The 16,727-nt window shown below is 39.2% G+C and overlaps 1 protein-coding gene across 2 annotated transcripts in view; it reads left to right on the forward strand.

The window, feature by feature from the left end:
* The window catches only part of CERT1 (ceramide transporter 1), a 145,468-nt gene that overhangs the window by 94,601 nt on the left and 34,140 nt on the right, over window positions 1-16,727 (forward strand). For both annotated transcript variants that reach the window (XM_066234647.1, XM_066234646.1), the window contains exons 7-9: window positions 10,148-10,305; window positions 11,087-11,179; window positions 14,780-14,866. In XM_066234647.1, the coding sequence (XP_066090744.1) occupies window positions 10,148-10,305; window positions 11,087-11,179; window positions 14,780-14,866 (338 nt within the window). The remainder of the gene's footprint in view (window positions 1-10,147; window positions 10,306-11,086; window positions 11,180-14,779; window positions 14,867-16,727) is intronic.

Raw genomic sequence — 16,727 nt, forward strand, 5'->3', positions numbered from 1 at the left:
AGAACTCAAAGAGACCCACACCGAGACATATCATAATCAAAATACCAAAGCTAAGAGATAAAGAAAGAATATTAAAAGCTATAAGAGGAAAACAGTCAATCATCTACAAAAGAACACCCATACGGATGACATCTGACTTCTCAACAGAAACACTTGAGGCCAGACGGGACTGGCAAGAAATATTCAAAGTAATGCAGATCAGGAACCTACAACCAAGACTTCTTTATGCAGCAACACTATCATTTAAAATAAAAGGAGAAATAAAAAGCTTCCCAGACAAAAAAAAAACTCAAGGAATTCATTACAACCAAACCAATGCTGCAAGAAATGTTAAGGGGCCTGCTGTAGACAGAACAAAGTGAGAAAATATATATATATATATTGTAAAAGGAATATACATTTAAAGAAAAAAATGGCAATAAACAACTACGTATCAATAATAACCTTAAATGTAAATGGATTAAATGCTCCAATCAAAAGACATAGTGTAGCTGCATGGATTAGAAAACAGGACCCATAGATACGTTGTCTACAGGAGACCCACCTCAAAACAAAAATAACACATAGACTGAAAGTAAAAGGATGGGAAAAAATATTTCATGCAAATGGAAATGAAAAAAAAGGTGGGATAGCCATACTTATATCTGAAAAAATAGACTTTAAAACAAAGACTATAGTAAGAGGTAAAGAAGGTCACTACATAATGATAAAGGGAGCAATCCAACAGGAAGATATAACTATTATAAATATCTACGCACCTAATATAGGAGCACCTATATTAAAATATATAAAGCAGATTTTGATGGACATAAAGGGAGAGATCAACAGCAATACTATAATAGTACAAGGTTTCAATACCCCATTAATATCACTGGATAGATCCTCAAGAAAGAAAATTAAACAGCAGAATTAAGGGACACACTCGATCAACTGGATTTAATAGATATCTTCAGAACCTTTCACCCTAAAGCAGCAGAATATACATTCTTTTCAAGTGTACATGGTATATTCTCTAGGATAGACAACGTATTGAGGCATGAAATGAGTCTCAACAAATTTAAGAAGGTTGAAACCATATCACACACCTTCTCTGACCACAATGGCGTGAAACTAGAAATCAACTACAATAGAAAAATTGAAAAACACTCAAATACTTGGAAACTAAACAGCACTTTATTAAATAATAAATGGATCAACAATGAGATTAAGGAAGAAATAAAAAATTTCCTTGAAACAAATAAAAATGAGCATACAACAACTCAAAATCTGTGGGACAGAGCAAAATCAGTCCTGAGAGGGAAGTTCATAACATTACAGGCAAACTTTAAGAAGCTAGAAAAAACTCAAACAACTTAATCCTGCAACTAAAAGAACTAGAAAAAGAACAAGTAAAGCCTAGAGGAAGTAGAAGGAAGGAAATAATAAAGATTAGAGAGGAACTAAATGACATAGTGACCTAAAAAACAGTACAGAGGATCAATGAAACCAAGAGCTGGTTCTTTGAAAAAGTAAACAAGTTCGATGAACCATTAGCCAGGCTCACCAAGAAAAAAAGAGATAGGACTCAAGTAAAATTGGAAATGAGGGTGGAGAAGTAACGGACACAACAGAAATACAAAGGATTGTAAGAAAATACTATGAAGAACTGTATGCCAAAAAATTAGACAATCTAAGTGAAATGGACAAATTTCTTGAAAAATACAATCTTTAAAAAATCAATCTGGAAGAATCAGAAAACCTGAATAGACCTATTTCAACAAATGAGATCAAAACAGTTATCAAAAAACTTCCAACAATCAAAAGCCCTGGGCCAGATGGCTTCACAGTCGAATTCTACCAAACATTCAAAGTAGAACTAACAACTATCATTCTCAAGCTAATTGAAAAAATTCAAGAGGAGGGAAAACTTTCAAGCTCCTTTTATGAGGTGAGCATAATTCTGATTTTAAAACCAGGCAAAGACAACACAAAGAAAGAAAACTATAGGCCAATATTCCTGATGAATTTAGATGCTAAAATTCTCAACAAAATATTAGCAAACCGGATTCAGAAATACATGAAAAAAATCATACATCACGATCAAGTACGATTTATTCTGGGGAGGCAAGGCTGGTACAATATTTGCAAATCAGTCAATGTAATTCATCACATAAAAGGAAGGACAAAAACCACATGATAATATCAGTAGATGTAGGAAAAGCATTTGATAAAATCCAGCACCCATTTATGATCAAAACTCTCAGCAAAGTGGGAATACAGAGAACATACCTGAACATGATAAAAGCCATCTATGACAGGCCCACAGCCAACATCATACTTAATGGGCAAAAATTAAAAGCAATCCCCTTAAGATCAGGAACAAGGCTGGGATGCCCCCTTTCTCAATATAGTTCTGGAAGTTCTAGCCACAGCAATCAAACAAGAAGAAGAAATAAAAGGCATTCAAATTGGAAAAGAAGTAAGACTATCATTATTTGTGTTTATATGATACTGTACATAGAAAAACCAAAAGTTTCAGTCAAAAACTACTGGACCTGATAAATGAATTCAGCAAGGTGGCAGGATATAAAATTAATACCCAGAAATCAGAGACATATTTATACACCAACAATGATCTGTCTGAAAGAGAAATTCAGAAAACAGTCCCCTTCACTATTGCAACAAAAAAATAAAGAATTTATGATAAATTTAATCAAGGAGGTTAAAGACTTACACTCGGAAAATTATAAAACATTGACAAAAGAAATCAAGGAAGATACAAACAAGTGGAAGCATATACCATGTTCATGGCTAGAAAGAATAAACATCATTAAAATGTACATATTATCCAAAGCAATTTATAAATTCAGTGCAATTTCTTTGAAAATACCAAGGACATATGCTTCAAAGATATAGAACAAATATTCCAAAAATTCATATGGAACCAAAAGAGAACACGAATATCCTCAGCAATCTTGAAAAAGAAGAATAAAGTGGTTGGTATCACACTTCCAGACATCAAGTTAATACTACAAGGCCATCGTACTCAAAACAGGTTGGTACTAAGCATAAAACAGGCATATAGATCAATGGAACAGAACAGAAAACCCAGAAATAAACCTGCACCTTTATGAACAATTGATACTTGACAATTGGTGGTAATAGCATACAGTGGAGTAAAGACAGTCTTTTTAACAAATGGTGTTGGGAAAATTGGTCAGCTACCTGCAAAGAAATGAACTACACCACCAACTTACACCATTCACAACAATAAACTCAAAATGCTTAAATATCTTAAATGTATGTCCTGAAACCATAAGCATCCTAGAGGAAAACATAAGCAATAAGCTCTCTGACATCACTCGAAGCAATATATTTGCTGATTTATCTCCTCGTGCAAGTGAAATAAAGGACAGAATAAACAAATGGGACTGTATCAAACTAAAAAGCTTTTTGCACAGCTAAAGACAATATGAACAAAATAGAAAGGCAAACCACACAATGGGAGAACATATTCGACAATACGTCTGATAAGGGGTTAATAACCAAAATTTATAAAGAACTTGTAAAAGTCAACATAAAGAAGATAAACAATCCAATCAAAAAATGGGCAAAAGAAATGAATAGAAACTTCTCCAAAGAGGACATACAGATGGCCAGTAGGCATATAAAAAAATTTCTCTAACTAATCATTAGAGAAATGCAGATTAAAACCACAATGAGATGATATCACCTCACACCAGTCAGAATGGCGCTCATCAACAAAACAACACAGAATAAGTGCTGGTGAGGATGTGGAGAAAAGGGGACCCTCCTGCACTGCTGGTGGGAATGCAGACTGGTGCAGCCACTGTGGAAAACAGTATGGAGATTCCTGAAAAAATTAGAAATTGAACTGCCTTTTGACCTAGCTATCCCACTTTTAGGAATATATCTCCAGAACACCACATCAGTGATTCAAAAGGAGAAATCACCCTCATGTTTATGGCAGCACTGTTTACAATAGCCAAGATGTGGAAACAGCCCAAGTGTCCATCAGTGGACGAGTGTATTAAAAAGCAGTGGTACATATACACAATGGAATACTATGGGGCCATAAAAAGAAGGAAATATTACTTTTTGTGACAACGTGCATGGACCTGGAAACTATTATGTTAACTGAAATAAGCCAGGCAGAGAAAGAAAAATATCACATGACCTCACTCATTTGAGGAACTCAACGAACAATATGAACTGAGGAGCGGAATAGAGACAGGTGGGATCAAAGGATCCAGAAGGAAAGCAGACAGAGAGAGGGGGGATAATAAGATGATAGAATGGAATGAGAGCAGAAAAGCAAATCCTAGGGGGAGGGCATTACGGGGAAAGGGACAAGGGGATGTTTTGGGGAACACGGGGTACACTAGAGTCTAAGTAAACACAATAAATTAATTTAAAAAAGCATTCAGTATTTTCTAAATTATCCTGTAAGTTTAATGCTGTTCTTATCAATATTCCACGTAGGCCAGGGGTCCCCAAACTTTTTACACAGGGGGCCAGTTCACTGTCCCTCAGACCACTGGAGGGCCGGACTATTAACTATGAACAAATCCCTATGTACACTGCACATATCTTATTTTAAACGGGAACAAATACAATATTTAAAATAAAGAACAAGTAAATTTAAATCAACAAACTGACCAGTATTTCAATGGGAACTATGCTCCTCTCACTGACCACCAATGAAAGAGGTGCCCCTTCCGGAAGTGCGGTGGGGGCCGGATAAATGGCCTCAGGGGGCCGCATGCAGCCTGCGGGCCGTAGTTTGGGGACCCCTGACCTAGGCCCTAGCCCCATGATGGTGAACCATTTTATAAAAACTGCCCACTTTTACAGTGCTGGTCAACCTGGTCCCTCCCGCCCACTAGTGGGCATTCTAGCTTTCATGGTGGGCAGTAGCAGAGCAACCAAATGGCACCGCTATTGGCCCTGCAGTGTCGCAGTGGATGTTAACTGAAATAAGCCAGGCAGACAAAGAAAAATATCATATGACTGGGTGGATGTGAAGGACCCACGTTTGAGATCTGAAGTTGCCAGCTTGAGCACGGGTTCATCTGTTTTGAGCAAAGCTCACCAGCTTGGACACAAGGTCGCTGGCTCGAGCAAGGGGTTACTCGGTCTGCTGAAGGCCCACAGTCAAGGCACATATGAGAAAGCAATTAATGAACAACTAAGGCAAGGGTCCCCAAACTACAGCCCGCAGGCCGCATGCGGTCCCCTGAGGCCATTTATCTGGCCCCCAGCCGCACTTCCGCACCTTTTTCATTGATGGTCAGTGAGAGTACTGTATGTGGCGGCACCGCAAAGCACGGCATCGCTCACATACAGTATTACTTCCGGTGACGCGGGACTCATGTCATGGCTCTGGAAGCGCGTCATATCACTTGTTACGGTTAGCAGTAACAAATATGGAACCAGACATTGACCATCTCATTAGCCAAAAGCAGGCCCATAGTTCCCATTGAAATACTCGTGTGTTTGTTGATTTAAATTTACTTGTTCTTTATTTTAAATACTGTATTTGTTCCCGTTTTGTTTTTTTACTTTAAAATAAGATATGTGCAGTGTGCATGGGGATTTGTTCATAGTTTTTTTTATAGTCTGGCCCTCCAATGGTCTGAGGGACAGTGAAATGGCCTCCTGTGTAAAAAGTTTGGGGACCCCTGAACTAAAGTGTCGCAACAAAAAACTAATGATTGATGCTTCTCATCTCTCTCCATTCCTGTCTGTCCCTATCTATCAGTCTCTCTGACTCTGTCTCTGTAAAGGAAAAAAAGAAGTGGAAATAACTCTGTTCACCTACAAATGAGTGAAAATGTGATATAACCATACAATGAAACGTTTTTTATCTATATATAAGAATAATGTATTGATAGCTGCTCTAACATGGATGAATCTTGAAAATATTATGCTAAGTGTAAGAAGCCAATTACAAAAGACCAGTTGCCCATTTATACGGACTATTCAGAGGCAAATTATAAAGGCAGAAAGTAGATTAGTGGTGTCCAAGGCTGGAGGCAGGTGATGGTAGGGTTGGGGAAAAGGATTTCAGGTGGCTGCTTCTGAAAGTATATATTAAGTGCAGCTGAAGAGAAGTATACATCTTTTTCTAGAGTTTTTTTCCAAAGGCATGTTATTCTTGCATCTGTGCTGACTCTTTTTTTTTTTTTGTATTTTTCCGAAGTTAGAAACGGGGAGGCAGGCAGACAGAATCCCGCATGCGCCTGACCAGGATCCACCAGGGGGCGATGCTCTGCCCATCTTAGGGCATCGCTTTACCGCAATCAGAGCCATTCTAGCACCTGAGACAGGCCACAGAGCCATGCCCGGGCAAACTTTGCTCCAATGGAGCCTTGGCTGCGGGAGGGGAAGAGAGAGACAGAGAGGAAGGAGAGGGGGAGGGGTGGAGAAGCAGATGGCGCTTCTCATGTGTGCCCAGGCTGGGAATCGAACCCGGGACTCCTGCACGCCAGGCCGACGCTCTACCACTGAGCCAACCAGCCAGGGCCTGTACTGACTTTTTTATTAAAGACTTGATTCATTTTAGAGAGGAGAGAGAAAAAGAGAGAGAGAGAAGGGGAGAGGAGCAGGAAGCATCAACTCCCATATGTGCCTTGACTAGGCAAGCTCAGGGTTTCAAACCAGCAACTTCAGCGTTCCCAGTCGATGCTTTATCCACTGCCCCACCACAGGTCAGTCTGTACTGACTCCTAAGTAGTATATAAATTAGCAGGGAGGGCTCATTGTTATAGTTGTACACATTGTCTTATATAGGACATGGATGACTTTAATTTCTAAGTATATTATTAATAGAAACTAGTTTATAATAAAACCACAGTCTTAGTAAGAGTGATAGAAAACAGCCTGACCTGTGGTGGCACAGTGGGTAAAGCGTCGACCTGGAAATGCTGAGGTCGCCGGTTCGAAACCCTGGGCTTGCCTGGTCAAGGCACATATGGGAGTTGATGCTTCCAGCTCCTCCTCCCTGTCTGTCTGCCTGTCTGTCTGTCTCTCTCTCTCTCTCTCTCCTCTCTAAAATGAATAAATAAAATAAAATAAAATAAAATAAAAAAAGAGTGATAGAAAACATAGATGTTACATTGGTAGAGATTTTCAGAAAGACACAAGAAGCAACTACTTACTCATTGATGCTTCCCACACCTTCCCCCTCTTTTTCTCTCTCCTCTCAAAAAAAATCAATAAAAATAAAATCTTATAAAAGAATAAAATAATGGCCCTGGCCGGTTGGCTCAGCGGTAGAGCGTCGACCTGGCGTGCGGGGGACCTGGGTTCGATTCCCGGCCAGGGCACATAGGAGAGGCGCCCATTTGCTTCTCCACCCCCCCCTCCTTCCTCTCTGTCTCTCTCTTTCCCTCCCGCAGCCAAGGCTCCATTGGAGCAGAGATGGCCCAGGTGCTGGGGATGGCTCCTTGGCCTCTGCCCCAGGCGCTAGAGTGGCTTTGGTCGCGGCAGAGCTTCACCCCTGGTGGGCGTGCCGGGTGGATCCCGGTCAGGCGCATGCGGGAGTCTGTCTGACTGTCTCTCCCCGTTTCCAGCTTCAGAAAAATACAAAAAAAAAAAAAAAAAAGAATAAAATAATGTTTTTAACAGCTTTAATGAAATATAATTAACATACAATAAGTCGCATGTCTTTAAGTGTGTAGATGTTATCACTGGGCACAATCAAGATCATTATTATGTTTATTACTCTCAGAGTTTCCTCCATCCCCATTATCATCCCTCTTCTCTTCTCAAACAACCACTGATCTCTTTTATATCAGTATAGGTTAGTTTGTATTTTCTAAAATTTAATACAAATGGACTTACCCAGTTGTGGGGGTTTTGGCTTGGCTTCTTTTTTAGTTTGAGATTCATCATTACTGCATGTATCAGCATTTAATTTCCTTTTATTGCTGAGTAGTATTCCCTTGTGTTGACAAACCACAATTTGTGTATTCATTCATCTGTTTGTGGACATTTGGGTTATTTACAGTTTTTGGCTATTACAAATAACGCTGCTGTGAACATTCATGTACAAGTATTTTCATGGATATATATTTTATTTCTTTGGGGTAAATACTTAGGAGTGGAATGACTGAGTCATATGGTAAGGGTATATTTAACTTTTTAAGAAACTGCTGAAGAGCCCTGGCCGGTTGGCTCAGCGGTAGAGCGTCGGCCTAGCGTGCGGAGGACCTGGGTTCGATTCCCGGCCAGGGCACACAGGAGAAGCGCCCATTTGCTTCTCCACCCCTCCGCCGCGCTTTCCTCTCTGTCTCTCTCTTCCCCTCCCGCAGCCAAGGCTCCATTGGAGCAAAGATGGCCCGGGTGCTGGGGATGGCTCTGTGGCCTCTGCCTCAGGCGCTAGAGTGGCTCTGGTCGCAACATGGCGACACCCAGGATGGGCAGAGCATCGCCCCCTGGTGGGCAGAGCGTCGCCCCTGGTGGGCGTGCCGGGTGGATTCCGGTCGGGCGCATGCGGGAGTCTGTCTGACTGTCTCTCCCTGTTTCCAGCTTCAGAAAAATGAAAAAAAAAAAAAAAAAAAAAAAGAAACTGCTGAAGTATATTTCACCAGCTATATTTGAGAATCCCAATTCCTTCAAATCCCAACCAACACTAAGCATGGTTAGTCTGTTTAAATTTTAGCCTCCTAATGGGTGTGTAGTGGTATCTCACTATGGTTTTAATTTGCCCTTTACTACTAACTAATGGTATTGAGCATCTTTGCATGTGCTTATTTGCCATCCTATCTTTGGTGAAGTGTGTATTCAAATCTTTTGTCCAATTTTTTAAAAGATTTTTATTTATTGATTTTACTATGGGGGTGGCAATAAGTATCTACTCATAGTTGCTTTACTTTTAGTAGTTCATTGCTTGCTTGTCATATGTGCTTTGACTGGGCAAGCCCATGGTTTCAAACCAACAACCCAGCCTTCCAGGTTGACACTCTATCCACTCTATACCACCCCGGGCCAGGCTGTCCATTTTTAAAAATCAAGTTTTATATATTTTCTTGTTGAGTTTGGGGATTGCAATATATCAATATATTCTGTATTGAAGTATGGAATATGTTAATAGTCTATATTAACATAGAGTATATGTTTATAAAGGATACCAGTCTTAACGGATATAGGCTTTATAAAGATTAGTTCCCAATTTAGATGTGCAGTGTGATGATTTGGGATACATAGCAAAATTATTACTGTAGTCAAAATAGCATCATTTCGTGCAGTTACCTTTTTTTATTTTTTATTTTCTTTATTTATTTATTTTTGGAAATGAGAGCATCTGAAATCTGTCTCAGCAAATTTCTAGTATTCAGTATAGTATTATTAACTGTGGTCATCATACTATATATAATATTAGATCTCTAGACTTACTCATCTCACATTGCTGTAATATTCAGTCTTAACCATGCTTTGAAGAGCAGAAATTTTAAATTTTGATGAAGTAGTTTATCAGGTTTTCTTTTTATGGATTGTACCTTTGCTATCATGTCTGCGTATGAGTTTTTAAAAGTTGGATCATTATTTCATTTATAAGAGTTCTGTTGCAATGATTTCTTATTAATGTATTTTCTTTTTGTTTGCATCTTGTGAGTTTTAAGATTTTTTTCATTTGATTCAAAGGCTAACTCTGAATTAATTTTATAAAGTGTAAACTGGAGAGAAAAAAACTGTTTATTGTGTGCATTGATCCTGGACTTAAATTTGGACATTTATTTAAAATTTTTATAGTGTGGTTTTTAATTTTACCATTTATCTTCAAATATTTCTTAAATTCTAGCTTTCTCAAAATGTAACGGTAGTTCTTATGATAATTAGGTTTTGCTCTTAACTGTCAGTGTTATTGTTAATAAGTATTACTCCTACCATTTTATTTATTGGGTGCAGCACAGCAAATAGATTTTAGGAAATACCCGGAAAGAAGGACCTGAAAGAGTATATGCTGCCACAAGCTTCTTTGCTGACAGAGTATGGATGGAAAATTTTAAAAATTAGCCAACTGGAGGGAAATTATATCTGAAAACCTCCTCTGATTTGCTAGTTTTCTAAACAATTTTTAATTTTAAATGTGAAGAATTATTTTTCATTATAAATATTTTTAGTGGGTAACTTTCTTTTTCAGTATTTCCACAGGTAACACCAAAAGGAATTAACGGTATAGACTTTAAAGGGGAGGCAATAACTTTTAAAGCAACTACCGCTGGAATCCTTGCTACACTTTCTCATTGTATTGAATTAATGGTAAAACGTGAGGACAGCTGGCAGAAGAGACAGGATAAAGTAAGACTTGTTTTCTTTCTTTTAAAAAATAATCAGGCTTTGGCTAGTTTGCTCAGTAGATAGATATTGGCCCATGTATGGATGTCCCCGGACTCAGTTCTCAGGGCACACAAGAGAAACGACCACCTGTTCTTCCTGCCTCTCCCCTCCCCCTCTCTCTTACCCTCTCAGGTGCTGGGGATAGCTCAGTTGGTCCCAGCACACCAGCCTCAGATGATTTAGCTCTGTTGATTCCAGCATCTGCCCCAGATGGGGTTGCTCGGTGGATCCCAGTTAGGGTGCATGCAAGAGTCTGTCTCACTAATCTCCCCTCCTCTTACTTAAAAAAGAAAAGAAAAAGAAATCTAAACTCTTTTTCAGTTCTAAACTACAGCAGTGGGAAAGTATGAGAAATTTTTTTCTTAAAATGTATTTTAGCATTCATGAATTCCACTTAATTGAGTAATTTTCTTCCTAGCATCCATTACTTGTTTGTTTTTTCTTTATAACAAATTGAATATTGCTTTTGTTTGGAGAAAACAAACACATGCATTAATTGGAGGCATTCCTATGGTACTAATTTACTTTTTTTAACATATAGATACTTCAGCAGTTACTTAATCCATTTAAATACATAACCTACCTATTAGGTGATTTTAATGGTTATTAAAATAGTAGCTTCTGTATTATGTATAGCCTGGATTAATACTTATTTTTCATAGGAGTGGAGTTATTTTTTGAAATGCAGAGAAAATTCCCACTTCAAAAAATAAATTTTTTATTTGCTTTCTTTTAAAAATAGGAAGTTGAGAAAAGAAGAAGAATAGAGGAAGCATACAAAAGTGCTATGACAGAACTTAAGAAAAAATCCCACTTTGGAGGACCAGATTATGAGGTATGAATATTTTGATCTCAGAAAGAAACACATAGGCATACCTATCACTAAAGTGATTAATTTTAACATAACCATTTTATAACCTTTAAAGAGTCTAAATAATAATTCTTTGATGTTTATTTTAAATAAGTATGTATTCATAATATATAATTACTAGGCTTACTATGAAATAGATTTTTTGCTATTGCCTTCAAAGTTTAGTGCAGTTTTTTCTTCTTCATTTTTTTATTTTTGTGACAACGAGAGAGAAAGAGACAGAGAGAGGGACAAATAGGGACAGACAGGAAGGAAGAGAGATGAGAAGCATCAATTCTTCGCTGTAGCACCTTAGTTGTTCATTGATTGCTTTCTTATATCTACCTTGACCCAGGGGCTACAGCAGAGTGAGTGACCCCTTTTTCAAGCCAGCAACTTTGGGCTCAAGCCAGAGACCTTGGGTTCAAGCCAGCACCCTTTGGGCTGTAGCCAGTGACCATGGGGTCATGCCTATGATCCCATGCTCAAGCCAGCAACCTTGCGGTTTTGAACCTGGGTTCTCTGCATCCCAGTCCGACACTCTTTCCACTGCACCACTGCCTGGTCAGGCTAGCGCAGTTTTTAAAAGGCTCATTATTTGGCCTAACACTTTATAGGACAAGTTTTTATCTTTCCTGAGAGGACAATAATTTTAAATATCTTCTAACTCACTTTTTTAAATAAAAGCAACCTATGAAGGAAAAACCTGAATACTTTATATAGAAAAAGGATTTTAGTTTGTGCAATAACAGAGCATGATTGAAGAAAATACAAATAGCCTTTGTTTTCAATTTAAAAATGTATGGTACCAATTTATTTCCTACCAACACTATTTAAGTATGGTTATATACTTACTTCCACTTCTGTCAACATAGGCTTCTTTCAGGGATAAGGGCAGAGTACAGCCAAGAAAGGCTTTGTGGCCCTGGCTGGTTGGCTCAGCGGTAGAGGGTCGACCTGGCGTGCGGGGGACCCAGGTTCGATTTCCGGCCAGGGCACATGGGAGAAGCGCCCATTTGCTTCTCCACCTCCCAACCACCCCCCTCCTTCCTCTCTGTCTCTCTCTTCCCCTCCCGCAGCCGAGGCTCCATTGGAGCAAGGATGGCCCGGGCGCTGGGGATGGCTCCTTGGCCTCTGCCCCAGGCGCTAGAGTGGCTCAGAGCATCGCCCCCTGGTGGGCGTGCCGGGTGGATCCCAGTCGGGCGCATGCAGGAGTCTGTCTGACTGTCTCTCCCTGTTTCCAGCTTCAGAAAAATACAAAAAAAAAAAAAAGGGAGGAAGACTTTGTGCTAGGTATAGCTGTTTAATAGTTTCAGATCCAAAAAATTGCTTTACTCATTAATGAGGTTGGTTTAGGCTTTCTTAAAGTGTTTATTGGTCATTTGCCTTCTTTAATGCCTCAGTTGTCTGTGTCCTTTGACATTTTTTAATTAAGATTTGGCGGGGTGGAGGGTTCCCTATGGATCTATATGTACTGTATAGGATTGGCTCTTCATTTTTCAATTATTTTCTTCCCGTTGTAATTTTTAAGAGGTATTTTGACTGTTAATTTTGTTTTATAAAAACTGTATGCTTTCATGTAATTAATCTCTCAGTCTTTTTGACATACTTATCTCTACATTTGGTACCATGCTTTAAAAAGCATCCTCTGGGGCCTGACCTTTGGTGGTGCAGTGGATAAAAAGCATCCTCTACTTCAAATAATTATGTTTATTTTCTGTTTTTTTCACTTTTAAAGGTCTTATATTGTTAATATATCTGGATTTTTAAAAATTGTAGTGTAATGTAGGAATACTTTATTCCAGTATTGTTGGATAAACCATTCTTTTCTACTCACTTGAAATGTACCATCCTCTTTTAGTGAAGAAAATGGTTAAGAGTACTTGAACCTTTTTCTCACCAACTCCCTATGATATACCAAGTTAAATATTCAATTTTTAAGGCCCTGGCCAGTTTGCTCAGTAGATAGAGCATCCTCCCAGCATTTGGACGTCCTGGATTCAATTCCTGGTCAGCACACACGAGAAGTGGCCCTCTCTCCTTCTCTTTCTTCTCCTTCTCTTCCTCCTTCCCTCCCACAGCCAGTGGCTCAATTGATTCAAGCATCTGGCCCCAAGTGCTGATAGCTTGGGTGATTCAAGCATCAACCTCATACAGGGGTTGCCAGGTGGATCCCGGTGGGGGCACATGTGGGAATCTGTCTCACTATCTCTCCTCCTCTCACTTAAAAAAAAATTTAGGGTACCTTAAACCTAAGGATACCTTTTCAGCCTCCAATTTTACCATAATGTGAAGACATCATTCAACTTACAGTCACCTTATTTGTTTCATCATAGCAGGGACATACTTTGCTTCTTTCCATTTTGCGGGGTTTTTTTATACTTTTATCTTTTGATACAGCTGAGTTTCTACTCACATGAGAATCACTTGGAGGACTTAATTAAACATGCATGTTCCAGGCTTCACCCAAGACTTACTGAGAAATAATCTCCGTGTATGGGGTCTCAGAAATTTCATGTTAATAAGTTCCCCAGGTGATTGAAAACCACTGCTTAGCCATCTAACCAGGCTCTCAAGCATCAGCTCAACTTTTCCTTCTCCATGAAATGATTGTCTTTGCTCAGGAAGACTCTCCTCCCCTCAGAACTCCTATCTGTACTTCTCACTGCCTGTAGATCTGCAACTCTGTATTTACATTTCTGCAATTATGTATGATTCCTGTTGACAGGTATTCAAGTTACAGGTGCTCAACCCTGTCACTGTAGTGTGAAAGCAGGCATAGACAATACATGTGAATGAGCGTGATTGTATTCCAGTAAAACTTTATTTTCATTTTATGCAATTTCCACATGTCATAATATGTTTTTCCCAGCCATTTAAAAAATGAAATTTTTAGCTTCAAGGTCATGCAATAGTAAGCAATGGACTAGATTTGGCCCATGGGCCATAGTTCACCAACCCTCTGCTCCGGATTATTGCCCTAACACAGTATTGATCAATATACAGTAAGTAGCCTGACCAGGTGGTGGCGCAGTGGATAGAGCGTCGGACTGGGATGCGGAAGGACCCAGGTTCGAGACTCCGAGGTCGCCAGTTTGAGCGTGGGCTCATCTGGCTTGAGCAAAGAGCTCACCAGCTTAGACCCAAGGTCGCTGGCTCCAGCAGGTGGTTACTCGGTCTGCTGAAGGCCCACGGTCAAGGCACATGTGAGAAAGCAATCAATGAACAACTAAGAAGTCGCAACGCGCAACGAGAAACTGATGATTGATGCTTCTCATCTCTCTCCATTCCTATCTGTCTGTCCCTGTCTATCTCTGCCTCTGTAAAAATAAAAATTTAAAAAATATATATATATATATATACAGTAAGTATATGAGTACTGAGCAAGTGAATTAATTATTATACTTAGTATTCTGCACAGAGCATATGTTACTTTACCTTTGATATTATAATATTATCTAGTGTGCTACCTAGTTCATAAATGTCTATTAAAGTCACTTTTCAGCTTTCCCCTAGAAAGCTGCTAGGGTTTTCAGTGTTTTCCATTTTCTTAAATCAATTGCTTTTTTCCCTGTGTTCAAATAGGAAGGTCCAAACAGTCTGATTAATGAGGAAGAGTTCTTTGATGCTGTTGAAGCTGCTCTTGACAGACAAGATAAAATAGAAGAACAGGTATATCTGTTATTAAAAATTCTAACACTGGTTATTCCTTGATGTATGTTATTTTATATAAATAGAATTTGAAAAGTATGAAATTGTCATAACCTAGAAAGTGAACTGTGTTTGCATTGAGTCACAATGTAGAAGAATGTAGTAAGTTCCTTCATTGGTCAATTTCCAAGCAATAGAAGGAAGACCCGTGATAGTTTAAAGAAAGCTTGGATAATTAACATGAAATTAAAGGAAAATAGTCTGCTTAGTCCCCTTGAAGTATCCAACTTTATTATCATTCTGTCAATACCAAGCATATATTTACTCTGAGTAAAACAGCCTCTTTAAATTTTTTACCACCAAGTGCCATATAAATTCAAAAGGAAGATACCCAAGAATTCTTCTTCTCTGTTAGTACCATTCAGTTTTTATTATTAATTCTTTTATTGCTTTTACTACCTTCACCTTTAATTGTTCCTCACTTTTAAGTTTGTTCAGTGTTTTCTCATTAAATATATAGCTTACACCCAGCTTCTTCTATGGAAGTTGAAGGAAAGCATTTCTTATATCCTTTAACTCTTAATTTCAAATTAATTAGCATTGGCCAGGTAGCTCGGTTGGTTAGAACATCATCCTGAAGTACAGAGGTTGCTAGTTTGATCCCTTGATGTTCCTTGGTGGTGGGATTCAGCTGGTTTGCACCAGTTTGTCAGAACCGATACCTAATTTTATGTTGAGTTGGGCAAACCAGTTGTTAAAATGGCACTTATAATCAAGGTTCTCAGGTGTGTGCCTGAGTAGCTGCTCAATGTGGAAATCACAAATTTCCGGTCCTTACTCTTTTTTAACATTCATCTGCGCATCAGTGTATTTTAAGCACCTGTAGTAATGTTTGTTCCGTCAATAGGGGGAAAAAATGCATGTGAGGATGCCAGTCAAGAAGCAGTATGGCCCTGGCCGGTTGGCTCAGCGGTAGAGTGTCGGCCTAGCGTGCGGAGGACCCGGGTTCGATTCCCGGCCAGGGCACACAGGAGAAGCGCCCATTTGCTTCTCCACCCCTCCGCCGCACCTTCCTCTCTGTCTCTCTCTTCCCCTCCCGCAGCCAAGGCTCCATTGGAGCAAAGATGGCCTGGGCGCTGGGGATGGCTCTGTGGCCTCTGCCCCAGGCGCTAGAGTGGCTCTGGTCGCAACATGGCGACACCCAGGAGGCTCGCAACATGGCGAAGCCCAGGATGGGAGAGCATCGCCCCCTGGTGGGCAGAGCGTCGCCCCCTGGTGGGCGTGCCGGGTGGATCCCGGTCGGGCGCATGCGGGAGTCTGTCTGACTGTCTCTCCCTGTTTCCAGCTTCAGAAAAATGCAAAAAAAAAAAAAAAGAGAAGCAGTATGGAAATATCTTAAATAACAGTTTTATTATTTTTTTGTCAGGTATTATTTAATATTTTTTCATTAATGTTTTAAAACTCTTAGAGTTTTGTGTACCTCTTTTATTCTTATTAAGTATTAAATGCATGAAATAATAAACTACCTTTTTTTTATACTTAAAATGGTCATTAGGACAGAGAAACTGGTTGTTAAATTATTTGAATCCCACCACTGATGTTCCTGTCTCTCTTTCTCTCTCCCCCCCTTTCCTCTATCACTGAAAACAAAAAAAAATTAATTGGATCCCTTGCCTTCAATTCTCCAACAATGTAGTTACCATTTATTACCACTAGATGGTACTTAAGGCTGAATTTTAGTTACTTCTCCCAGGACTCCAAGCATCTTGCAAATAAATGATTTTGTGTATGGGTTTTATACTACAGATTTATTTGCATATAAAAGTTGACAAGTTCATTCTCTGTCTTTCCCAAGGCAGTTGTGGAATTTTGCCCATTTACT

This window comes from Saccopteryx bilineata, chromosome 6, assembly GCF_036850765.1.
Source record: "Saccopteryx bilineata isolate mSacBil1 chromosome 6, mSacBil1_pri_phased_curated, whole genome shotgun sequence".
NCBI lineage: Eukaryota > Metazoa > Chordata > Mammalia > Chiroptera > Emballonuridae > Saccopteryx > Saccopteryx bilineata.